Source organism: Macaca fascicularis, chromosome 19 (assembly GCF_037993035.2).
Source record: "Macaca fascicularis isolate 582-1 chromosome 19, T2T-MFA8v1.1".
Classification (NCBI taxonomy): Eukaryota; Metazoa; Chordata; class Mammalia; order Primates; family Cercopithecidae; genus Macaca; species Macaca fascicularis.
This window is the reverse complement of record NC_088393.1, coordinates 60322806-60348442: the sequence shown is the minus strand read 5'-3', so window position 1 is coordinate 60348442 and position 25637 is coordinate 60322806. Positions and strand designations below refer to the sequence as shown.

General features: G+C 45.5%; 1 protein-coding gene, 1 long non-coding RNA gene and 1 pseudogene across 34 annotated transcripts in view; 2 read left to right on the top strand and 1 right to left on the bottom strand.

Moving 5' to 3' along the window:
• The window catches only part of LOC135968565 (uncharacterized), a 17179-nt gene extending 16233 nt beyond the window's left edge, over positions 1-946 (bottom strand). Inside the window, exon 1 of the long non-coding RNA XR_010583452.1 lies at positions 809-946. This is a non-coding gene — a long non-coding RNA (uncharacterized lncRNA). The remainder of the gene's footprint in view (positions 1-808) is intronic.
• LOC102140483 (uncharacterized) lies at positions 691-25637 on the top strand. Of its 33 annotated transcripts, XM_074024510.1 has the most exons (8): positions 691-728; positions 3860-3947; positions 17211-17337; positions 18373-18501; positions 18676-18771; positions 19267-19478; positions 21259-21375; positions 23297-25637. In XM_074024510.1, the coding sequence occupies exons 6-8, from the start codon at positions 19466-19468 to the stop codon at positions 24994-24996; spliced, it is 1830 nt and encodes a 609-aa protein (XP_073880611.1). In that variant the 5' UTR covers positions 691-728; positions 3860-3947; positions 17211-17337; positions 18373-18501; positions 18676-18771; positions 19267-19465; the 3' UTR covers positions 24997-25637. The 33 variants fall into 33 exon arrangements, with proteins under 33 accessions (XP_073880611.1, XP_073880617.1, XP_073880598.1 ...); XM_074024516.1 differs by lacking the exon at positions 18676-18771; XM_074024497.1 differs by lacking the exon at positions 19267-19478 and having other exon boundaries at positions 21278-21375.
• On the top strand, positions 5270-6034 carry LOC102140095 (Golgi apparatus membrane protein TVP23 homolog B pseudogene; annotated as a pseudogene).

The window sequence follows — 25637 nt, the reverse complement described above, 5'->3', positions numbered from 1 at the left end:
TGTAACAGCATCAAAAATGCTATTATAAAAAAAGCAAGAGAGAGAGACGAGGAAGGGAGCCCTGCGGGAGGGGGTGTTTGTCGAGGAGTCCAGGCCAGCCTTTGTCGCCCAGGCTGGCCTGGACTCCCAGGCTCAGCGATCCTCCCTCCGCTGCTTCCTGAATAGCTGGGACCTCAGGCTCCCGCTCCCGCGCCCGCATCCCTGCTGTGTTTAAGCCGCAGGTGGTGACCTCACCTCTCCTTGGCCTGAGCACTCCATCCTGCATCTCAAGCAGTGACCTGAGTCTCTGAAGCTAAGCACAGGGTGGACTCTCTCCCAAGTGAGACAATAGAAAGGGAGAGGATTTCTATTTGGTTCTGTGGGCCGTCATCATGAAATCGTACTTTTCGCCCAGGCAGGGCTTTGCATTTCCCATTCTAGTTTGCATCTGCGTTCCAGACAATTCCAGGGCTTTTGAATCATGCCTCAGCCTTCCTGGTCGGTCTCGCCTCCAAAACCCGAAAAACAGACGCGCTGAGAAGGAGGCTAAGAGAGGCACAGGTCCCGCCCTGGCCCCGCCCTCTGCCGGTTCTAAAGAGGAAAGTCTCTCCGCCTTCCGCCCCGCCCCTACTCCTCAAGGCCCCGCCCACCTCCTCCCGGCCCCCGCCCAGACCTGGCTTCCGTACTGCGTGCGCAGATTCGCGCAAACCCGGAAGCGGGTTTGGTGGAGTGAAGGTCACACCGCGGCGGTGAGTTTCGCTCTTGTATTAAGTCTGGGCTTACCAGGTCCCCTGCGCTTCTATACCTGAAACGTGGGGTCCCTACAGACCTGGAAATTCTCGCCCTTCTTCCTTCACCCAGGACAAATTGAGACGTCCCCGTGAGAGTCCGGATATCGCTTCCTTTTGGGTTTAAAGTTGCCCTGAGGCTGGGCCGGCCCGGTCTTTCTGCTATAGGGCAATGTTACACTTCCTGTCGCGTAGTTTTCCTGCTCAAAACCGTTTTCTGACTCCTCCCGCCCCGCGCTTTTTAAAGTCCTCACCGGGGAGCTGAATTCCCTCCCTAGGCGCCTCCCACCCTCGCCTTGGTAGGCCGCTGGAGCGTAGCGCAGGGACCTCAGTCCCACGGAGGCCGCGTCCTCTGCCTGGTCCTGGAATCCTGCAGACCCCCACCCTTGTCTTAAGACGCCCCCACCTCCCTCCTCGTGCCGGGCCCTGCAGTTCCCCAGGTCTCCCCTCTGCAGTCACCGCTTCCCCTGAGACCGCGTTGGGGAGGTTCCCGGGGCCTGTCCTGTGATATGGGGTGTTCTTGTCTGCCCAGCTCCAGCCACTGGAAAATGCGCTCCCCCGGGATGCAGGCTTCCTACTCCAAACCCTCCTGTGATTGTGTGGGTCAAGGGCTTCAGGAGACAGAGCAGTAGAAAACCTGAGACAGACAAAAGAAGAATGAGAAAGACCATAACAGATGGCAAAGTAGAGGATGGGTGAGGGATTTGCCCAGAGACAGCAAAAGTGAAAAGAAAACGATAAGAAAGCAGGAGGAGAAAAGCAACTGGAGAAATGTAGAGCAAAGCTAGATGTACAGAGAGATGAAGGACAGCAATGTAGGGAGAGGGGCAGCAAAGAGGGAGGCTCATCAGAGTGAGGGAGAGGAGGGATTTGGAGCCAGGGCAGACAGAGCAGAGTGGTGCTGGTGGCAAGGAGAACAGAAGGAGAACCACAGCAGGGAGGACACTTGAGGACTGGGGTTCCAGAGAGTGGGGACAGGGAGATATAACAGCGAAGAGAGAATTTAACAGGGAGAGCAGAGGAGGTACAGAGATGGGAGAAGAGACGGAAATATATCAAGATTGAGGATGATCGAACGATTGGGGAGAAGGAGCAGCAAGAAGTTAGGTAAGTTGCGAGGATGGAGTAGAAGAGGTGGAAGAGAAGGAATGGAGGGAAGAAGGGGATAAACAGCAGAAGAGGAGAGGGGTACAAAATGAGCAGAATCCCAGGGAAATTAAAGAAAACAAGAGCTAGAGAGAGAAGGGGAGAGAGATAGGTACAGAATTAGAAAGGGAAGCATAGTAATGAAGAAAGAGGGGCTGGGCGCAGTGGCTAATGCCTGTAATACCAGCACTTTAGGAGACTGAGGCAAGAAGATTGCTTGAGTCCAGGAGTTCAAGTCCAGCTTGGTCCACATAGTGAGACACCCCCATCTCCGCCAAAAAAAAAAAAAAAAAATTAACGGCATGATGGTGCGCACCTGTAGTCCTAGGTACTCTGAAGGCAGACACAGAAGAATCACTTGAGCCCAGGATTTCCAGGCTGCAGTGAGGCGAGAGCATGTCACTGCACTCCAGGCTGGTCAATAGAGCAAGACCTGTCTCAAAAGAAAAAAAGGGGTGGGGGACTTTGGGTTTAGATGAGTGGGTGAGCTCATTGGATACGATTAGTTGTGACATGTTGACTTCTTTGTATATAATCTCGTAACTTAAAACTTGCTTAAATTATACAGATGAGATTGAGAGTTTTAAGAATCCTATCTGTAAGATATGTACATTCTATAAATCTTGGCCTCAGAGGTTAGCTTCCACTTGGAATCCCTATTCAGCCAGAGTGGAGCGACTTATTCACTTCTGAGTCACTCTGTTCCCTTTTCCCAGAGTGGGGTAGGGAGTGGGGCAGTGAAGTGAGAAAAAAATTCCTTTCTGTTGTCACATAATTTTTAACTTAATTAATTAATATTAAGAGACAGGGTCTGGCCAATTGCCTAGGCTGGAGTGCAGTGGCATGATCTCTAACTGCAGCCTGGTCCTCCTGGGCTCAAGTAATCCTACCTCAGCTTCTTGAGTAGCTGGGACCACAGTCATGAGCCACCAAAAAGCCCATCATTTTTTTTTTGTTTGTTTGTTTTTTGGTAGAAACGAGGTTTCACTGTGTTCCCAGGCTGGTCTCAAAGTCCTGGGCCCAAAGTATCCTCCTGCCTTGGCTGCCCAGAGTACTGAGATTATAGGAAAGAGCCACCGAACCTGGTCTACATAGTTTTTTGATTTTTTGCTTGTTTGTTTGTTTTAGATGGAATTTACCAGCCTGGGAAAGGCTGAAGTGCAGTGGCGTGATTTTGGCTCACCACAATCTCAGATTCCCAGATTCTCGGGATTCTCTTGCCTCAGCCTCCCAAGTAGCTGGGATTACAGACGCCCACCAAGCCCAGCTGCTTTTTGTATTTTTAGTTGAGACGGGGTTTCACCATGTTGGCCAGGCTGCTCTCGAACTCCTGACATCAAGCAATCCGCCCGCCTTGACCTTTCAGAGTGCCAGTATTACAGGCATGAGCCACTGCGGCCGGCCCACTTTTTGTATTTTTAGTAGACAGAGTGTTTCAACATGTTGGCATGCTGGTCTCGAACTCCTGAGCTTAAGCAATTCTCCCACCTCAGCTTCCAAAGTAGCTGGGACCATAGACACACAGACATGCACCATCATGCCTGACTACGTTTTTTTTTGTATTTTTGGTAAAGATGGGGTTTCACCATGTTGCCCAGGCTGATCTCAAACCCCTGAGATTAAACGATCCACCCGCCTCGGCATCCCAGAGTGCTGGAATGACAGGCACGAGCCACTGCACCAAGCCTCTGCATGGCGTTTGGTCAGGGCTGCGTCTGTGCCCTGAAGAGGTGCTCATTTCAGCCCAGCTCCCCACTGCTGCAGCGTGTGTGGGCTTCTCCAGGAGGGTGCGGGAGTTTTCCTGTAGGAGTTTATTGTCTCTGGGGCAGTGGGCAGCACAGGGGACCATATTTCCTCAGTGTGGGGTCTCCTTTATATGTGTGGTTGTGTTGCAGGGACGGGGTGTGTTGATTCTGAGCAATAAACAACGTATTTTTAACATTTAGGATTGACTTCTAAAGACTCTTGGTCCATGAGGAAGAAACTCGGAAGAGGAAGAGGAAAGCAGAGGAGTCAGGGATGGCTCTTCCTCAGGTGAGATGATATTCTCGGTGGATTGTTCTGTCTCCTTCCTTTCAGAAACGCTGGGGCTTGGAGTTGGGAATCTTCTCTGAGTCTGAAGCGTCCTGCCTGACAGGTTTGCTCGCACTCACCCATGCCTTCCCTCAGTCCCTCTCATCTCACTTAGATTCCATCTCTCGTGACCCAGTGACATGAAGTTGGGAAGAGGCGGCACTGGGCATGGTCCTGGGAAGGGCTCACACCAGACATGGATGGAGATGGGGTGAGGGTCCCGTGGTGTCAGTGCTGTTGGGCAGCAGGGATTGTTCAGGGACCACAACTGGATGTACTGTCAGCTCTCTGTGGATCAGGAGTAGAGCAGCTGCCAATGGAAGTCATCTATTAATGGGCACAAAGTATGTGGTAAATTCTAGAAAAGGAGACCAACAAGGGGAAATCTTTTCTCCCTGATTTTATACTATATTTTTAGGTAATTGAGTGAGTTACTGTGTTCCTGACTCGAAAAATCTTACTAATTAGAATGGAAAGTTCATACACAGACATGAATGATACAAGGTGTTTTATTCCATCATTATTTTAAGAATATGAAATCAGGCCGGGCGCAGTGGCTCAAGACTGTAATCCCAGCACTTTGGGAGGCTGAGGCGGGTGGATCACGAGGTCAGGAGATCGAGACTATCCTGGCTAACATGGTGAAACCCCGTCTCTACTAAAAATACAAAAAACTAGCCGGGCGTGGTGGCGGGCGCCTGTAGTCTCAGCTACTTGGGAGGCTGAGGCGGGAGAATGGCGTGAACCCGGGAGGCGGAGCTTGCAGTGAGCCGAGATCATGCCACTGCACTCCAGCCTGGGAGACACAGCGAGACTCCATCTCAAAAAAAAAAAAAAAAAAAAATATGAAATCAACCTAAATAATAACTAGAGATTTTTTTTTTTTTTTGAGGCAGAATCTCTGTTGCCCAGGCTGGAGTGCAGTGGTGCGATCTTGGCTCACTGCAACTTCTGCCTCCCGGGTTCACGCCATTCTCCTGCCTCAGCCTCCCAAGTAGCTGGGACTACAGGCACTTGCCACTATGCCCGGCTAATTTTTTTTTTTTTTTCTATATTTAGTAGAGACAGGGTTTCACTCTATTAGCCAGGATGGTCTCGATCTCCTGACCTTGTGATCCTCCCGCCTTGGCCTCCCAAGGAGCTGGGATTACAGGCGTGAGCCACCACACCTGGCCCGCTAGAGATTCTTTAAACCATTGTTAGCACACTAAGCTCTTGGAGATTGTGGTGTTACTGTGGAGAGGCTTGTGAAACAGGTGTTTTCGGTAAAAATAGTTACAGTTGGGGCCGCCATGTTGCAGCAGGATAGTAGTGATGACACTGAAGATGTTTCACTGTTTGATGCAGAAGAGGAAACGACTAATAGACCAAGAAAATCCAAAATCAGACATCCAGTAGCAGCATTTTTCCACTTGTTCTTTCGAGTCAGTGCAATGGTCGTCTGTCTGCTCTGTGAGTTGCTCAGCAGCAGCTTTATTACCTGTATGGTGACAATTATCTTGTCGTGTGACTTTTGGGCAGTGAAGAATGTCGCAGGTAGACTCATGGTTGGCCTACGTTGGTGGAATCACATTGCTGAAGATGGAAAGAGCCACTGGGTATTTGAATCTAGAAAGGAGTCCTCTCAAGAGACTAAAACTGTGTCAGAGGCTGAATCGAGAATCTTTTGGTTGGGACTTATTGCCTGTCCAGTGCTGTGGGTGATATTTGCCTTTAGTGCACTCTTCTCCTTCAGAGTAGAGTGGTTGGCGGTGGTTATCATGGGTGTGGTGCTACAAGGTGCCAACCTGTATGGTTACATCGGGTGTAAGTTGGGCAGCAGAAAGAATTTAACCAGCATGGCTACTTCACATTTTGGAAAGCAGTTCTTACGACAAAACACTGGAGATGATCAGACTTCCTGAATAGAGAAAACTTACGTGCTTTGTTACATTGGGGAACAACTGAAGAGATTCTTGACTCTGAACCTTTTACAGCTTAGTCCATGTTGCAATGAGGAGTGTTGGCTTTGTTTTTCCACTTAAAAACTTTATTTATAAAAAGGAAAAGTAGTCTTTTTTTTTTTTTTTTTTTTTTTTGAGACAGAGTCTTGCTGTGTCGCCCAGGCTGGGGTGCAGTGGCCGGATCTCAGCTCACTGCAAGCTCCGCCTCCCGGGTTTAGACCATTCTCCTGCCTCAGCCTCCCGAGTAGCTGGGACTACAGGCGCCCGCCACCTCGCCCGGCTAATTTTTTGTATTTTTTAGTAGAGACGGGGTTTCACCGTGTTAGCCAGGATGGTCTCCTGACCTCGTGATCCGCCCATCTCGGCCTCCCAAAGTGCTGGGATTACAGGCTTGAGCCACCGCGCCCGGCCTGGAAAAGTAGTTTTCATATTAAGTTTTTATTTGCTTTCCAGCATTTGGGGCTAGAAAGTATATGCTGGCACTAGAAACATTGTCAGGTTTTATTCTGTGGTATAGGTGTGCACGTGTTCCATAGGTATGCACACAGCTGTGTAATATCAGTATATCCCAAGTTAATGAAAGTGGTCATTTACATAGGGAATGGAGACCTTTGCATTTTGATCCATAAAACATAGGAAGATGTTCTTAGTCTGTCTCAAAGTTCTATGTGTTTACGTATTATTTCTGTAGACTATTTTCAGGAGCAAATTTTGCTTCCATGGTAAGAGTGAGCACTTTGGCCGGGCGCGGTGGCTCAAGCCTGTAATCCCAGCACTTTGGGAGGCCGAGACGGGTGGATCACGAGGTCAGGAGATCGAGACCATCCTGGCTAACACGGCGAAACCCCGTCTCTACTAAAAACACAAAAAATTAGCCGGGCGAGGTGGCGGCGCCTGTGGTCCCAGCTACTCGGGAGGCTGAGGCAGGAGAATGGCGGGAACCCGGGAGGCGGAGCTTGCAGTGAGCTGAGATCTGGCCACTGCACTCCAGCCTGGGTGACAGAGCGAGACTCCGTCTCAAAAAAAAAAAAAAAAAAAAAGAGTGAGCACTTTGGCTTATGTATGAGTTAGAAATTATTGTTAGTTTTTAATATGTACTTCATGGGGGAAATTTCTTAAACATATGCAAACAAGTGAAAACGATTAGGGCCAGTGGTATTAACTACTTTCTAAAATCTTATTTTTATTTGGAAGAAGTCGTTTACTGAAGGCCCAGGTAATATAAGTGGAATCATCATCGTTTGTTTAAGGAATACCCAGAGATTGCTGCTGTTCTATTTATTTTACAGAAAGGATAGCTAGATTGAAAGCTCCTCAGTGGACCTTGAGCTAATAGATCTTTTACCACTAAAAGAGCATTATTCTCATAATGAGAATAATCGTTTACATACTTGGCATAATAAATGCCTAAAAGACATTTTATTTTCTGAATCTATTTTTTTTTTCTTGCTATAATGGGGATATTGTAAATTATGCATTTGTATTAATGGTATTTCCTAAAGCATTCTGTGTAACTGTAAACCAATCCAGAAACTATTGTAGGCATTTGTAAATTCTGTTATAGATATTATACACTTTGTTGAAGTCTTAATCAGCAGATTATATTGTGAATATATTTGTACATTGTTAAAATAGTTTTTAAGATTTTTTTTTAATTGAGTGTCTTATTGAAGTGATAACTTTGAAGGTGCAAAACTTTGTATAAATTCTCAACAATGGGAGAAGTACTTTTGTATCCTAGAGGATTGAGCCATATTCTCATTCCACCTGTTATTATTATTATTGTTGTTGTTGTTTTGAGATGGAGTCTTGCTCTGTCACCCAGGCTGGGGTGCAGTGGCATGATCTCAGCTTACTGCGACCTCCACCTTCCGAGTTCAAGTGATTCTCCTGCCTCAGCCTCCCGAGTACCTGAGATTACAGGCATGTGCCACCACGCCTGTCTAATCTTTTTGTACTTTTAGTAGACACGGGGTTTCATCATGTTGGCCAGGTTGGTCTCGAATTCCTGACCTCAGGTGATCCTTCTGCCTCAGCGTCCTATAGTGCTGGGATTACAGGCATGAGCCACGGTGCCCAGCCCCACCAATTATTAGTAAATATATACTTTTACACTTAAACATCACATGATGTATATATTTGTTATTTATTTATTTTGAGAGTTTCACTTTTGTTGCCCAGTCTGGAGTGCAATGACGTGATCTTTGCTCACCGCAACCTCCACCTTTTGGATTGAAGTGATTCTCCTTCCTTAGCCTCCTGAGTAGCTGGTACTACAGGCAGGTGTCACCATGCCCGGCTAATTTTGTATTTTTAGAAGAGATGAGGTTTCTCCATGTTGGCCAGGCTGGTCTCGAATTCCCAACCTCAGGTGATCCGCCTGCCTTAGGCCTCCCAAAGTGCTGGGATTACAGGCATGAGCCACCACACCTGGCCAATGAATATATTTGTTTTGTGGAAAACTCTAAGCAAAGCTGCATCTGAGGCCATTGGCCATAAAGCATCTCCTTTCCCTGTCACATCCTCCACCCTCTTTCCAACCTCACTGGGGAGCCGCTACTGTCAATTCTGTGCCACGTGTCAGAGCAAGTCTCGTATATGTGTTTTTCTGCATCGTTATGAGACTTCAGAAAAAAATCAGTAGTAAATTTTTAAAAAATTATATTCATTTTTTAACTTTAGGTTTAGCGCTACATGTGAAGGTTTGTTACACAGTTAAACTCGTGTCATTGGGGTTTTGTTGTACAGAGTATTTCGTCACTTTGGCATTAAGCCTAGTACCCAATAGTTATTTTTTTATTTATTTTTTTGAGACTGAGTTTTGCTCTTCTTGCTTGGACCAGAGTATACTGGCATGATCTCAGTTCATTGCAACTTCCACCTCCCAAGTTCAAGGGATTCTCCTGCTTCGGCCTCCTAAGTAGCTGGGATTACAGGTGCCTGCCACCATGCCTGGCTAATTTTTGTATTTTTAGTAGAGACAGGGTTTCGCCACGTTGGCCAGGCTGGTCTTGAACTCCTGACCTCAGGTGATCCACACACCTGGGCCTCCCAAAGTGCTGGGATTACAGGCATGAGCTACCATGCCCAGCCCCAAACAGTTTTTTTTTTCTTTTGCGCCTCTCCTTCCTCCCACCCTCCACCCTTAAGCAGACTGCAGTGTCATACTTGTCCGTGTGAAGTGACCACCAAACAGGTTTTGTGTGAGCAAAAAGACTTTATTTCACCTGGGTGCAGGCAGACTGAGTCCGAAAAAGGAGTCAACAAAGGGAGATATAGGGGTGGGGCAGTTTTATGGGACTGGGGTAAGCAGTGGAAAGTTACAGTTAAAGGTGGTTACCTATTATCAGCAGAGAAGGGGGTCACAAGGTGCATGGTGGGAGATCATAAGACTCATTGTCTAGAAGAAGAATGTCTCGAGGTCGATCGATGGATCAGTTGGGGCAAGGCAGAAACAAGTCATCATGGAATGTCATAAGGTTGGTCAGTCAGTTAAGACGGGAGCTGGCTGTTTCACTTTTGTACTTTTTGGTTGCCTCAGGCCATCTGGACATATACATGCAGTCTTGGGCTCAGAGGCCTGACATTCCTCTCTTATATTAATAAGAAAAATAAAACAGTGGTGAAGTGTTAGGGTGGCAAAAATTTTGGGGGGTGGTATGGAGAGATAATGGGTGATGTTTCTCAGGGTTGCTTCAAGCGGGATTAGGGGCTGCATGGGCACCTTAAGGAAAATTTTATGAGTTACAAGGAATAGACATTTAGGCTGTGGGGAGATCTTGGTGCAGAGGATGGTACTGTGGGGTTGTTAAAAGTAGCATTTGTTGTATAAAATGATTGGTGATGGTCTGAATGTGGTTTTGAATGAATTGAGAAATGAAATGGAAGACACAAGGCCTGAATAAGACAAGGAGAAAAACAGGAACCAGGGGACTAAGAATAGGGAGCAGCCAAGACACTCAGAAAGTGTCCAGGTGGGTCCAGAGTAATTATTTGCCTGGTTGGCAAATTTTTGTACTCTATCCTTGAGTTTTTTTATGTTGTCATATACCAGGCCAGACTGATTTAGGTGAAAACAATACTCTTCATTTAAAAATATACGGAGTCCTCCTTTTTCAGCAGTAAGTCGAGGCCTCAGCGATTTTGGAGGACAACTGAGCCTGATCGCGGGGGGTGCCTGCACCCCCGGCAATGGGGCTCCCAGAAGCCAGGGGGGCGGGCCAGGGGTGGCTGAGAGTCGACTTGGCCTGAAGGACTGATAAGTTTGTGATATATCTGTAATGTTAGTAGAAATGTCATTTGAAAGGCTATGGAAGGTCGTGACAGAAGTTGAAACACCTGCCATTCCAGCTCCAAGGGCAATAGTGGAAGCAGAAAGTCCTAACCCTACAAGTAGAGGGATTAGAGGAATAACTCTTTTTTTGTCTGGTTGGTGTCATGAGCAGGACAGGAAGTTGTTCAGTCCCATTTGCAAATTGAATTTTGGGAATAAGAAAAATGAGTGTACCTGTATCTGTCCAATTAGCAGGTAGACACATGTAAGTGGAGGAGCCACAGGAGAAGAGGTTTTGTGCAATGCAAAATTGGAAATACAAAGTGAAAAGATGAGTACTGGCCGGGCGCGGTGGCTCAAGCCTGTAATCCCAGCACTTTGGGAGGCCGAGACGGGCGGATCACGAGGTCAGGAGATCGAGACCATCCTGGCTAACACGGTGAAACCCCGTCTCTACTAAAAAATACAGAAAACTAGCCGGGCGCGGTGGCGGGCGCCTGTAGTCCCAACTACTCGGGAGGCTGAGGCAGGAGAATGGCGTGAACCCGGGAGGTGGAGCTTGCAGTGAGCTGAGATCTGGCCACTGCACTCCAGCCTGGGCGACAGAGCGAGACACCGTCTCAAAAAAAAAAAAAAAAAGAAAGAAAGAAAAGATGAGTACTAAAAGAGGTGTCTTGTACCCAGACTCCTAGGGATCCAGCTAGGGCGGCAGCCATCAGAGGTGGTAATGGGGACTGATGGGGTAATTGTATAGAGGGGGAGGTTCGATTTTCATGGTGTTTGAGAAAGTGTCAAGTGTCTATGAGCAACATTTCACTGTTATTTATGGGGCTGGGTATAAGTAAACAAGAAGAGGCCCTGGGAGGAGAGTCTGAAGAGGAAGGGGAAGGTAGCCAAGGATGGAGTGAAATACAGGGTAAATGTTCTCCTAAGCAATAGTAACTGCTAATGTTTTTAAGTTTGCCAGTATTGATAGAGGGCTTATCTGTAATACAGAGCTGGAAGGCCCCAATTGTTTCAGTGATATGTGTAGTTGGGCTTTGGAGATGAAGAGTGAAGGAGCATTGAGAAGGTGAAAGGTTACCCAAGGGAATTCCAGTGGGTCTTTGCCGAGAGATGCATAATGGAGCAGCCACAAGAGTAGCAGCTTGTGTTGTGGGGAGTCCAAATATGAGGGGAGTATCTTCGCAGCAAGATACCGTCCTGCTCCTTCAACATTTATTTTCCAAAGGATATCAGGTATCCCCCTCCAAAGCTCAAATTTCTTCCCCATCCATTACCTACCTTGGCATAATTCTTCATGAAAACACTCATGCTCTCCCTGCCAACTGTGTCCGGCTGATCTCTCAAATCCCAACCCAAGCTTTGCGAAGACTCAAAGGAGGGATTACAGAGTAGAAGGTCATTAATGTTTGGAATAAGGTAGGAAGCAGAGGAGTGGAAAGAAAGTAAATGAGAAAGAGCTTGGCTGAAGTAATGAGGGCTATCCCGGAAACTTTGTGGCAGTACAGCCCAGGTAAGCTGCTGGAACTGATGGGTCTCAGGTTCAGTCCAGGAAAAAGCAAAGAGGGGCCGAGACGAGGTGTGCAGGGGAATAGTGAAAAAAGCATCTTTAAGATCAAGAATATGGCCGGGCGCGGTGGCTCACACCTGTAATCCCAGCACTTTGGGAGGCCGAAATGGGCAGATCACGAGGTCAGGAGATCGAGACCATCCTGGCTAACACAGTGAAACCCCATCTCTACTAAAAACAAAAATACAAAAAATTAGCCAGGCGTGGTGGCGGGCGCCTGTAGTCACAGCTACTCATGGAGGCTGAGGCAGGAGAATGGTGGGAACCTGGGAGGCAGAGCTTGCAGTGAGCCAAGATCACGCCACTGCACTCCAGCCTGGGTGACAGAGCCAGACTCTGTCTCAAAAAAAAAAAAATCAAGAATGGAATAGTGAGTTTTGGAGGGAGGTATTGAGGACAAAAGAGTGTACCGGTTGGGCACCACAGGGTGGACAGGCAAAACAATTCGGTTTAAAAGGCACATATCCTGAACCAACCTGTAAGACTTGTCCATTTTTTGGACAGGTAAAATGGGGGAATTGTAAGGAGAGTTTGTAGACTTTAGAAGCTCATGCTGTAGAAGGCGAGTGACAACAGGCTTTAATCCCCTTAAAGCCTGTTGTGGGATGGGATACTGGTGTTGAGCAGGGTAAGGGTGATTAGGTATGGGTGTGTGATTGGTTGCCAGGGAGGGAGTAGAGGTGTCCCATACCTGTGGGTTAATGTCGGGGGAGACAAGAGGAAGACGTGAAGGTAGCTTTGGGTTGGGAAGAAGGGCAGCAATGAGATGTGGCTGTAGTCTGGGAACAGTCAGGGAAGCAGGTAATTTGGTTAAAATGTCTCAGCCTAATAAGGGAACTGGGCAGGTGGGGATAACAACAAAGGAGTGCATAAAAGAATATTGTTCAAGTTGGCACCAAATTGGGAAGTTTTAAAGGGTCTAGCAGACTGGCCTTCAATACCCACAACAGTTATGGAGGCAAGGGAAACAGGCCCTTGAAAAGAAGGTAATGTGTAGTGAGTAGCCCCTGTATCAATTAAACAGGGGATGGACTTATGCTCCACTGTGACATTTACCCAAAGCTTGGCATCCCTGATGGTCCAGGGGTCTTCCGAGGTGATGGGGCAGTGTCAGTCTTCAGCTGCTAAGCTGAGCAGATCTGGGAAGGAGTCAGTCAAAGAGCACGGGGCCAGAGCTTTAGGGGCTCTAGGAGTGGCTGCTGGGTGAGCTGGGCAGTCTGATTTCCAGTGGGTCCCTGAACAGATGGGACACGGCTTGCAAGGAATCCCTGGCTGCAGGCATTCCTTGGCCCAGTGGCCAGATTTCTGGCACCTGAAGCAGGATCCTGAGGGAGGTGGTCCTGTAGGAATGCCTGACCACTGCACCTTAGGCATTTTGAAGTTCTTGTGTGCTGGAGGTGCAGCTTAGTTTTGTCTCACAGCAGAGGCAAGTAATTGTAACTCAGAAATGCATTGCCACTTGGCTGCCTCCTATTATTCACACCTTGAAGACGAGATTGATTAATTCCTGTTGTGGGGTTTGAGGAATGGATTCCAATTTTTGAAGCTTTTTTCTAATGTCAGGAGCTGACTGGTTGATAAAATGCATATTGAGAATGAGATGGCCTTCTGACCCTTCAGGGTCTAGGGCTGTGAAGTGTCTCAGTGTTGCTGCCAGATGAACCATGAACTGGGCTGGGTTTTCATCTTTTCCTTGGGTGGTTTCTTTAAGTTTGTCACTTTGAAATCTGCCTTTTTAAGCACTTCAACTAGGCAGGAAATCATATAATCTCACCTACCTACACCTGGTGAGCCTGTCTGGTATTCCCACTGGGGATCTTCTTGGGCAACTATACTGATGCCTTCTTGAAGGTCTTGCTCATGATGACAGTGGGTGTCAGTGTGGGACTGGGCTACGGTATAAACTCTATCTCGCTCATCTGGGGAAAGGGTAGAAGTTAGGATGACATTTAAGTCACTCTAGGTTAAGTTGTAGTACTCGGTTAAATACTGGATTTCCTGTATATCTTTAATGGGGTCTGATGAGAAGGGGCCTAAGCACTGATTAATTTGGGAAAGGTCTGATAGAGAAAATGGTACATACACTCTGATGATGCCCTCAGCTCCAGCCACCTCTTGAAGAGGAAATTGTTGGGCAGGTGGGGGAGTATTTGCTGCAGAACGAAATTGTAAGCTAAACTGGGTGTGGGGAGGGGAGGTGACAGCAGGGCTATAAGGTGGGAGAGCCAGAGGCTGAGGAAGAATCGGGACTTGATTCAGCCTGCTGAGGAGTGGCCTGGGAAGGGGGAGAGAGGAAAGAGGGGTCTGCAGAAAAGGAGGATTCAGAAGACTCAGCAGCACTTGGGTTTGGGACTGAAGGGACAGGCAGGAGGGAAAGAAGGATTTGGGACTAGTCACATTGGGAGCAGAGGCTAGGGAGGGAGCAAAGTGTAAAAAATGCCTGGACATAAGGCACCTCAGACCATTTGCCCATCTGATGACAAAAATTACTTAGGTCTTGTAGGATGGAGAAATAGAGTGCCATTCTCTGGCCATTTAGAGCCATTATCAAGTTTGTATTGGGGCCAAGCAGTGTTGCAGGAGAAAATAAGATGCTTAGGTTTTAGATCAGGTGGGAGTTGAAGAGGTTTCAAGTTTTTAAGAACACAGGCTTAAGGGGGAAGAAGGAGGAATGGAGGGCGGATGGTTGCCCATAGTAAAAAGATAAGTTTAGAGAAAAGAGGGGTAGAGACACAAGTAGGGGGTGGTACTTGCTGCCCAGAGGCAGTGGTACTTGCCACCAAGGTGGAGGATCAAGGCAGGTGTCCCTGCGGTGATCAAACAAATCTGAAATGTGGGTGAATAATCAGGCAGGCATCCCTGCAGTGATTAAACACCAAGGGAAGACTGTCTTCCCAAGTCCGTGACCAGCGCCGGAGTTTTGGGTTCATGGATAAAACAAGTATCCTCTGTCTCTACCAGAAAAGGAAAGGAACTGAAATTAAGGGAAGGGAGAGACTGAAAGGCAGTGCTGAAATTGAAAGAAGAAAAAGGTTGAGGGATAGTGAGAAAAGTTGGAGAAGAGAGTAAAAAGACCACTTACCCAATTTGAATCCTTGGGCTGGTTTGTCTGAGGACCCGAGGTCGTAGGTGGATCTCCTCATGGAGTGGGGGCCAGGACAGGAGGTCAGTCTCCTGAAGGAGTCCTCCTGTCCTGGGTCTCACCAAATGTCATGCACGTCCGTGTGAAGAGACCACCAAACAGGTTTTGTGTGAGCATCAAGGCTGCTTATTTTACCTGGGTGCAGGCAAGCTGAGTCCAAAAAAGGAGTCAGCAAAGGGAGATAAATCAGAGGCAGTTTTATAGACTGGGGTAAGCAGTGGAAAGTTACAGTTAAAGGTGGTTATCTATTGTCAGCAGAGGAGGGAGTCACAAGGTGTATGGTGGGGAGATCATAAGACTCATTGTCCAGAAGAAGAATGTCATGAGGTTGATCCATCAATCAGTTGGGACAGGACAGAAACAAGTCATAATGGAATGTCATAAGGTTGGTCAATCAGTTAAGACAGGAGCTGACTGTTTCACTTCCTTTGTGCTTTTCGGTTGCCTCAGGCCATCTGGATGTATACATGCAGGCTTGAGCTGAGAGGCCTGACGCCCAGTGTCTGTTGTTCTTTGTGTTTTAGTAAATATTTTACTGATATTTGATCCTGCTGGTTGTGAAAATTTACACGTTCTCATGTTAGTAAACATGGCTACCTTCCTCTTTGACACCTGCATGGAAATTGGCTGAATGACATGTGGGTCCTTTGTGACTTTTCTTTGTATAAAGAGTGTCATAGTCACTGCCTCTGTGCTCGCCTGCATTACTGCCAATATCTGAGGATTCCTCCAGGGAAGGCTGTTAAAAGAGTGATTGCTTCTAGGATGGGTAATCTGCTGCTTTCTTAGAACTGAACAGATTCCCCCCTGCCCCCAACTGCCAAAATATCCTTTTCCACCAAGATGAGATTCCTCTTCAATTAAACAAAACTTGCTACTTTATATATATATACACACACACACACGTACATATTTTGAAAATCTGGGGAAAATGACAACCCTTTGCATTCAACTCTAGTTTTTTGTGAGTCTGTGTATATTTTATTATTTTGTGGATATATATACACAAAATGTTTGTTTGTACTTTGAGTAATTTTGTTTTCATGTATTTTGAGATGGGGCCTCACTTTGTTGCCCAGGCCTTCCAAGCAGCTGGAACCATAGATGCCTGCCACCATGCCCAGCTAAATTTTTTAATTTTTTATTTATTGATTTATTTTTTGAGATGGAATTTCTGTTGAACAGGCTGGAGTGCAGTGGTGTGATCTTGGATTACTGCAACCTCTGCCTCCCAGGATCAAGCAAGTCTCCTGCCTCCTGTGTAGCTGGGATTACAGGCATGAGCCATTGAGCCCGGCTGACATTTCACTGTGAATATTGTCATCTTTGAAGGCATTACTCATGCTCTATCTCATCTAGATACTGAGTGTCACTTGGTGTGTCAATAAAAATTTCTAACATTTCTTTTTTATTTTCTTTTTGAGACAGAGTCTGTGTTGCCCAGGTTGGAGTACAACTGTGCGATCTCCGCTCACTGCAACCTCCACCTCCCGGGTTCAAGCAATTCTCCTGCCTCAGCCCCCTGAGTAGCTGGGACTACAGGCATCTACCACTATGTCCAACTAATGCTTGTTTTTTTTTTTTTTTTTTTTTTTGAGACGGAGTCTCGCTCTGTCGCCCAGACTGGAGTGCAGTGGCCGGATCTCAGCTCACTGCAAGCTCCACGTCCCGGGTTCACGCCATTCTCCTGCCTCAGCCTCCCGAGTAGCTGGGACTACAGGTGCCCGCCACCTTGCCCGGCTAGTTTTTTGTAGTTTTAGTAGAGACGGGGTTTCACTGTGTTCACCAGGATGGTCTCGATCTCCTGACCTCGTGATCCACCCACCTCGGCCTCCCAAAGTGCTGGGATTACAGGCTTGAGCCACCGCGCCCGGCCTGCTTGTATTTTTAGTAGAGACAGAGTTTCACCAGATTGTCCAAGCTAGTCTCAAACTTCTGACCTTGTGATCCACCTGCCTCAGCCTCCCAAAGTGTTGGGATTACAAGTGTGAGCCACCGCACCTGACCAAAAGTTTTTAACTTTTCTGTAATGGGAACCAGGCATTTATTATTTGAGCGTCTCTTGTATTCTTCACAAACATAAGAAATTTATACCGAGAGGGTATTATGACCTGTTTAAAAAGTGTAATCAAACACCACTGGGAAGACATCATGTGGTGAAAAATCCCACACTCAGATTTGTCAGAACATTCACTACAATTAAATCCTTGTTGTCACCACTCTCCTCTTCTCACTTCTGTAAAGATAAGAACTCCTCCCATAACCATTTGGTTAAAATGTGTTTTCATTTCAGGGTCTACTGACATTCAGGGATGTGGCCATAGAATTCTCTCAGGAGGAGTGGAAATGCCTGGACCCTGCTCAGAGGACTCTATACAGAAACGTGATGCTGGAGAATTATAGGAACCTGGTCTCCCTGGGTGAGGATAACTGCCCTCCAGAGGTGGGGGTGTGCCCTTGCATATCTTTGTATTTTCTCCAGTTGTCTCCTGGGAGCCCCATCCTTGCTTGACTAAAATGGAAGCTGTATTGATTTCAAAATGAAAAGCGTCATGATGTAGCATCTGGACTTTAACTGTGCCCTTTGTTTAGATGTTCTGCTTTCTTCATGATAGTTCAGTGGGGTTTCCAGAAGTAAAGTAGGCTTAAAACCTTATGGCTGGCAAGGCATGGTGACTCATGCCTGTAATCCGAGCACTTTGGGAGGCCAATGCTTGTGGATCACTTCAGGTTAGGAGTTCGATACCAGTCTCACCAACATGGTGAAATGTTGTGTGGTGGCACACGCCTGTAATCCCAGCTACTAGAAAGGCTGAGGTAAGATTATCACTTGAACCTGGGAGGCAATGGTTGCAGTGAGCTGAGAACACGCCACTGCACTCCAACCCTGGCAACAGAGCGAGACTGTCTCAAAAAACAAAAACAAAACCTTATGGCAGACTTTAAAGATATCCAGATTTCTGTTTGCTACTCCTGTGCTTTCAATTCAGTAGTTCTTGGAAGAGAGCTTGATGTCCACATATTACAATGCTCTTTAAGGATTCAGAATAAGGCAGGCAATGGAGGAATTTGAAATATTTTCCTAGGTTCATCTGTAATATCTTCTTTCCTACAGAAACGTAGGGCTGGGGCTCTAGAAAAGCTCCAACATGTCATGTTTCCTACTTTTTATAAGCAGGAGTCTCTTTCTGACCTGTTGGAGCAAGGCAAAGAGCCCTGGACTGTGTAACGTAAAGTGAAAATAGCAAAAAAATTCAGATGGGTGGGGATTATTTATTTATTATTATTTTTTTGAGCCAGAGTCTCACTCTGTCGCCCAGGCTGGAGTGCAGTGACACGATCTCAGTTCACTGCAACCTCCACCTCTTGGGTTCAAGCAATTCTCCCAGCCTCCTGAGTAGTTGGGACTGCAGGCACATGCCACCACGCCCAGCTAATTCTTGTATTTTTAGTAGAGACGGGATTTCACCAGTTTGGCCAAGATGGTCTCCTTGTGATCCACCTGCCTCGGCCTCCCAAAGTACTGGGGTTACAGGCATGAGCCACCGTGTCTGGCTGGGAATGTTTTACAGATGTAAACACAGGTAAGAGGTCAGATGGGCAGAGTGGAAGCTCCATCTTCAAATAGTGTGTGGGGAGACTCTTTGCAAGTGAGAGAATTCTGTGGGAAAAGCATCATTTAAATCCTGAGATCTCTGGACATATTTCTTTGCCCCACTTATCCCTCTGCTCGCTCTTTTTCTCTTTTCTTTTTACAGATATGCACCACCACCACACCTGGCTAATTTTTGTATTTTTAATAGCGACGAGGTTTTGCCATGTTGGCCAGATTGGTCTCGAACTACCAACCTCAGGTGATTTACCCGCCTCAGCCTCCCAAAGTGCTGGGATTACAGGGGTGAGCCACCACCACGCCTGTGCCCTGTGCTCTTGAGACGTGTATTAGTTTGACCTTTTGTCCTCTAGTGATGCCGCAGCTCAGAGACCAAGGCAGAGTCTTTATCCTGATGAGCAGCACCCTGTCATCTGGCTTCCGTCACCTCTTTGGTTTCTTGACTCTGCAGCACAGGGCGGGCTGTGCCAAAGTGGTTTCTTTCCCCTGTGGTCTCTCCTTCTGTACTTGATTCCATCTGATGCTCCGTTCTCTGTCCCTATAGATCAGAACTGCCCCGTCCCTCTAGATATACCTGCCCCTTGACCTATTCAGGTTCCATCCCATTTCCTGTACTTGGAACACCTAATTAGGAGATGGAAATATCTGGGCTGCTCCTCCTTTGCATCTGGGGTGCGGGATACTGCACAGAGCCCTCTGTACTTGTTCAAATAGTCTGGTTGTCTATTTGAAATAGCAAAAATGGCCACATGCAGTGGCTGCCTGTAATCCCATCACTTTGAGAGGCTGAGGCAAGCGGAACACTTGAGGTCGGGGGTTTGAGACCAGCCTGGCCAACATGATAAAACCCTGTTTTTACTAAATATACAAAAAGTAGTCGGGCGTGGTGGCGGGTGCCTGTAGTCAGGAGACTGAGGCAAGAGAATCTCTTCAACATGGGAGAAAGAGGTGAGCTGAAATCATGCTGAATCTATACGTTGGATTTGTTGAATATGTGCCTATAAATAGAATTCATAGGTCATTCAGTTTGACAAATTTCATAGGATACATTATAAGAGATGTAAACCTGCCTCCTTCCCACATTATCATACTGACTTTTAAAAATCTCTTCCATTTTTGCTGCACAATTGCAATTTTTCCCAGAGTTGAAGATAGGGTAATTTTTTTTTTTTTTTTTTTTTTTGAGACCGAGTCTTGCTCTGTCATCAGACTGGAGAGCAATGGCACGATCTTGGCTCACTGCAACCTCTGCCTCCCAGGTTCAATTGATTCTCCTACCTCAGTCTCCCGAGTAGTTGTGACTACAAGCACGCACCACCATGCCCGGCTAATTTTTTCATTTTTAGTGGAGACAGGGTTTCATCATGTTGGCCAGTATATTCTTGATCTCTTGACTTCGCGATCTGCCTGCCTCTGCCTCCCAAAGTGCTGGGATTACAGGTGTGAGCCACCATGCCCAGGCAAGGATGCAATATTATTAATGCTCTTTATTAAATCAGTTCTTTTCGGCCGGGCGCGGTGGCTCAAGCCTGTAATCCCAGCACTTTGGGAGGCCGAGACGGGCGGATCACGAGGTCAGGAGTTCGAGACCATCCTGGCTAACACGGTGAAACCCCGTCTCTACTAAAAAATACAAAAAACTAGCCGGGCGAGGTGGCGGGCGCCTGTAGTCCCGGCTACTCAGGAGGCTGAGGCAGGAGAATGGCGTAAAAAAAAACCCGGGAGGCAGAGCTTGCAGTGAGCTGAGATCCGGCCACTGCACTCCAGCCTGGGCAACACAGCGAGACTCCGTCTCAAAAAAAAAAAAAAATAAAATAAAATAAAATAAATAAATAAATCAGTTCTTTTCTACTAAGGTCAGAATTTTAACTGATGAACTATAATTATATATTTTTTCACACGGAGTCTTGCTCTGTTGCTCAGGCTGGAGTACAGTGGCATGATCTCTGCTCACTGCTATCCCCTCTTCCTAGATTTAAGTCATTCGACTGCCTCAGCCTTTCCAATAGCTGGGATTACAGGCGCCAAACTCCATGTCCAGCTAATTTTTGTATTTTTAGTAGACAGGGTTTCATCGTGTTGACCAAGCTGGGTTTGTACTCCTGACTTCAGGTGATCCACCTGCCTGAGCCTCCCAAAGTGTTGAGATTACAGGCGTGAGCCACTTCTCCCGGCCTACTGTCACTTATGAACGTATTAATCTTTGTATTTCTGACCACCTCAATATCCACAGTACTCTCTCAGACCCCACACTACTCTCATTATGTAAGGAAAGACACATGCTTATCCATTGGACAGCCTTCTCAGGACACAGCCTAAACCAATGTCTGCTCTGTATGATGGTTGACATGCCACTGTCTAAATTTTACTTTAAGTTCTGGGGTACATGTGCAGAATGTGCAGGTTTGTTATGTAGGTATACATGTGCCATGGTGATTTGTTGCACCCATCAACCCGTCATCTAGGTTTGAAGCCCTGCATGCATTAGGTGTTTTTCCCAATGTTCTCCCTCCTCTTGCCCCCCACCCCGATAGGCCCTGCTGTATGTTGTTTCTGTCCCTGTGTCCATGTGTTCTAATTGTTCAACTCCCACTTATGAGTCAGAACATGCAGTGTTTGGTTTTCTGTTCCTGTGTTAGTTTGCTGAGCATGATGGCTTTCAGCTTCATCCATGTCCCTACAAAGGACATGATCTCATTCTTTTGTTTCTTTTCTTTTCGAAATGGAGTTTCGCTCTTGTTGCCCAGGCTGGAGTGCAATGGCATGATCTCGGCTCACCACAACCTCCACCTCCCGGGTTCAAGCGATTCTCCCGCCTCAGCCTCCAAAGTAGCTGGAATTACAGGTATGCACCACCTTGTCTGGCTAATTTTGTATTTTTAGTAGAGAAGGGGTTTCACCATGTTGGTCAGGCTGGTCTCCAACTCCTGACCTCAGGTGATCTGCCCACCTTAGCCTTCCAAAGTGCTGGGATTACAGGTGTGAGCCACTGTGTCCTGCCAGTCTCATTCTTTTTTATGACTGCATAGCATTCCATGGAATATATGTGCCACATTTTCTTTAACCAGTCTATCCTTGATGGGCATTTGGGTTGGTTCTAAGTCTTTGTTATTGTAACTATTGCTGCAAGAAATATACATGTGTGTGTGTCTTTATAGTAAAATGATTTATAATCCTTTGGATATATACCCAGTAATGGGATTGCCAGGTCAATACTACATCCACTTTTAAGAACATGTCTGGGTCTGCAGCCCAAGATCAAATACCACTGACCTCACTTATTTTCAGTGTAAATTGGTGGACCTACTCTATTTATTTGAAAAGCAATAATTTACTCCAAATTTCTTTTGGCAAGTTAGTGTTTGTTGGTAGATGGTTGGGAATACTGCAGAGTTTTTGTGAAGTTGGAAAAGTTACTTTAGTTAAGAAAAAAGATTTATCAGTCTCTGTCAGATTTATTAGATGGAGCTTTTCATGTCTTAACCACCTCAAACTACCGTAAGAAATACTGTAGACTGAGATGCTTAACACCTTAAACTGCAGGAAATAATTTCTCATAAATCTGTAAACAGTGAAGTCCAAGATGCATAAAAACACTTCCCGGGTGGTGCCTTCTTTCTATTTTACCCTAGTCTGCTTTTTTTTTTTTTTTAATGGAGTTTTGCTAATTTTTGTATTTTTAGTAGAGATGGGGTTTAATAATGTTGGACAGGCTGGTCTCAAACTCCTGACCTCAGATGATTCACCCACCCTGGGCTCACAAATTGCTGAGATTACAGGCCTGAGCCACCGCACCTTGCCCCAGCCAGCTTCTTGCTGTGTCTCATATGTCAGAGTGAAAGGAAGCAAGCACTCTAGTGGTTTTCCTTATACAGGCACTAATCCTGTTCATTAGAGCTTCCTCCTCATGGCCTAATTGTTGCCCAATGTCCCCACTTCCAATAACATCATATTGGGGAATAGGATCTTAGTAGACTAATTTTGGTCAGTGCAAACATTTAGACCATGGGTGCCTTCGTTGTGTTGTATACCTTTTATTTTTCAGTTTGCTCCAAAGAATGTTTTCTCTGACCTTAGTCAATAAATTTCCCAATTCCAAAATTCTTTTCAATTACTAGATAGCCATGTTTCCCTTCTATTGTATGCCCAGGCTTCATGTTGGAAAAATTCTCCTTTTTGGGGAGCTAACCTAACTAATTTTTGCAATGTAAGTGGTTGGTCGTAGCTTTCTTTATACTACTGTTCTGCAGTTAGTTTGAATTATGTGCAGTCACCCTTTCTCTACTAGAAAATATCTGTTCCTGGCCGGGTGCGGTGGCTTACATCTGTAATCCCAGCACTTTGGGAAGCCAAGGTGGGCGGATCATGAGGTCAGGAGATCGAGACCATCCTGGCTAACATGGTGAAACCCCGTCTCTACTAGAAATATAAAAAATTAGCCGGGCGTAGTGGCGGGCGCCTGTAGTCCCAGCTACTTGGGAGGCTGAGGCAGGAGAATGGCGTGAACCCGGGAGGCGGACCTTGCAGTGAGCCGAGATTGCGCCACTGCACTCCAGCCTGGGCGACAGAGCAAGACTCCATCTTAAAAAGAAAAAGAAAAGAAAATATCTGTTCCTTTTGTTCTCCAAAAAATTAAAAATCATGATTGGGAGTTTTATAATTTCCTTTAACATAAGTATTACTCTTAGTGTAATATTACATATTTCAATAGGAGATATTTATTATCTGTAATTAATTGGAAACTGTGGGTTCCTTATGTCTTATAGGTATTTTTTCTAAATATGAGATCAAGGAATTACCAACAAAAAAGGAGAGTAATACAGGAGAAATATTCCAGACAGTAATGTTGGAAAGACATGAAAGCCACGACATAGAAGATTTTTGCTTCAGTGAAACCCAGAAAAATGTACATGACTCTCAATGTCGGTGGAGACATGATGAAAGACATTACAAACGAGTGTGTGTGACCTATAAGGAAAGTCTCATTGGTAGAAGAGACATGCATGGTAGAAAGGATGATGTACAAAACAAGCCTATTAAAAGTCAACTTGGATTAAACTTACAGTCACACCTACCAGAACTGCAGCTATTTCAAGCTGAAAGGAAAATATATAAATATGATCACATGGAAAAATCTGTCAACAGTAGTTCCTTAGTTTCCCCACCCCAAGGTATTTCTTCTACTGTCAAAACCCACGTTTCTCATACACATGCATATAATTTTGTGGATTCATTATTCACACAAAAAGAGAAAGCAAACATTGGGACAGAACACTACAAATGTAATGAGTGTGGCAAGTCCTTTCACCAAGGCTTACATTTTACTATACATCAAATAATCCATGCTGAGGAGAAGCAGCTTAAATGTGATATATGTGGCAAGAGCTTCAATAAAAAATCAAACCTTGCAAGTCATCGAAGAATTCATACTGGAGAGAAGCCATATAAATGTAACGAATGTGGCAAGGTCTTCAATAATATTTCACACCTTGCACAGCATCGCAGGATTCATACTGGAGAGAAACCATATAAATGTAATGAATGTGGCAAGGTCTTTAATCAAATTTCACACCTTGCACAACATCAAAGAATTCATACTGGAGAGAAACCTTATAAATGTAATGAATGTGGAAAGGTATTCCATCAAATTTCACACCTTGCACAACATCGGACAATTCATACTGGAGAAAAACCTTACAAATGTAACAAATGTGGCAAGGTGTTCAGTCGCAATTCCTACCTTATACAACATCTGATCATTCATACTGGAGAGAAACCCTACAAATGTAATGAATGTGGAAAGGTCTTCAATCATATTTCACACCTTGCACAACATCGGAGAATTCACACTGGAGAGAAACCCTACAAATGTAACGAATGTGGCAAAGTCTTCAGTCACAAGTCATCCCTAGCAAATCACTGGAGGATCCATACTGGAGAGAAACCTTACAAATGTAATGAATGTGGCAAGGTCTTCAGTCGCAATTCATACCTTGCCCAACATCTGCTAATTCATACTGGTGAGAAACCTTTTAAGTGTGATGAATGTAACAAAGCATTCAGTCAAAATTCACATCTTGTACAACATCGCAGAATTCATACTGGAGAGAAACCTTACAAATGTAATGAATGTGGCAAAGTCTTCAGTCAAAATTCATACCTTGCATATCATCGGAGAATTCATACTGGAGAAAAGCCTTATAAATGTAATGAATGTGGGAAAGTCTTCAGTCTGAACTCATCCCTAGCACATCATCGGAAAATTCACACTGGAGAGAAACCTTACAAATGTAATGAATGTGGCAAAGCTTTCAGTGTACGTTCAAGCCTTACTAATCATCATGTGACCCATACTGGAGAGAAACCTTTCAAATGTAATGAATGTGGCAAACTCTTCCGCGACAGTTCATATCTTATTGGTCATCAGAGATTTCATGCCGGAGAGAAATCTAACAAATGTAATTAATGTGGCAGAGGGTTCAGTCAGCATTAAAGCCTTGCAACACATACAATAATTTATACTGGAGAAAAACTTTGCAAGTATAATGAATGTAGCAGAGCCTTTAGTTTTGTTCAAGGCTTAATAACCATTAGCTAGTCCATAGGGGAGAGAAACTTTACTAATGTATTGAATGTGGCAAGGCCTTAAGGTAAAAGTCTGAGATCAGGATTTTTCAAAGAATTCTTGCTGGTGAGAAACCTAACAAATGTAATGAAAGTGGCAAGGTCTTCTGGCACAACTCTCACATTGTACAATATTGCAAAATTTCATACTTGAGAAACAAAAACACTGAGTGGGAAACCATTATGACTTCAAACATTCATCAACATCAGAGAATCCATACTAAAGAGCCTTTATATAATTATATGTGATAGAGATTTTCTGCAGGCCATAGTCTTACTAGGCATCAAAAACTTTTTTGATGAAACCATACAAAGGGAATGTGCACGCTTAGGCTTTTACCCAAGCATTAAAACTGGAACATCACAGGGTTTATACTGGAGAGTAACTACACAAAGATAATGAATGTAATAAGCCTTTCAGTGTAATATTCATTATTTTGTCATGAGAGATCTATTCAATAAAAACCAAGTAAATGTAGTAAA

Excerpts from the sequence above, each read along its gene's own strand:
- LOC102140483 (XM_065535824.1), top strand. Across the intron at positions 17,338-18,675 it reads TAGGAACCTGGTCTCCCTGG|ATATGCACCACCACCACACC; the intron begins GTGAGGATAACT and ends TTCTTTTTACAG. Across the intron at positions 18,772-21,258 it reads TCTCGAACTACCAACCTCAG|TTTCGCTCTTGTTGCCCAGG; the intron begins GTGATTTACCCG and ends TTCGAAATGGAG.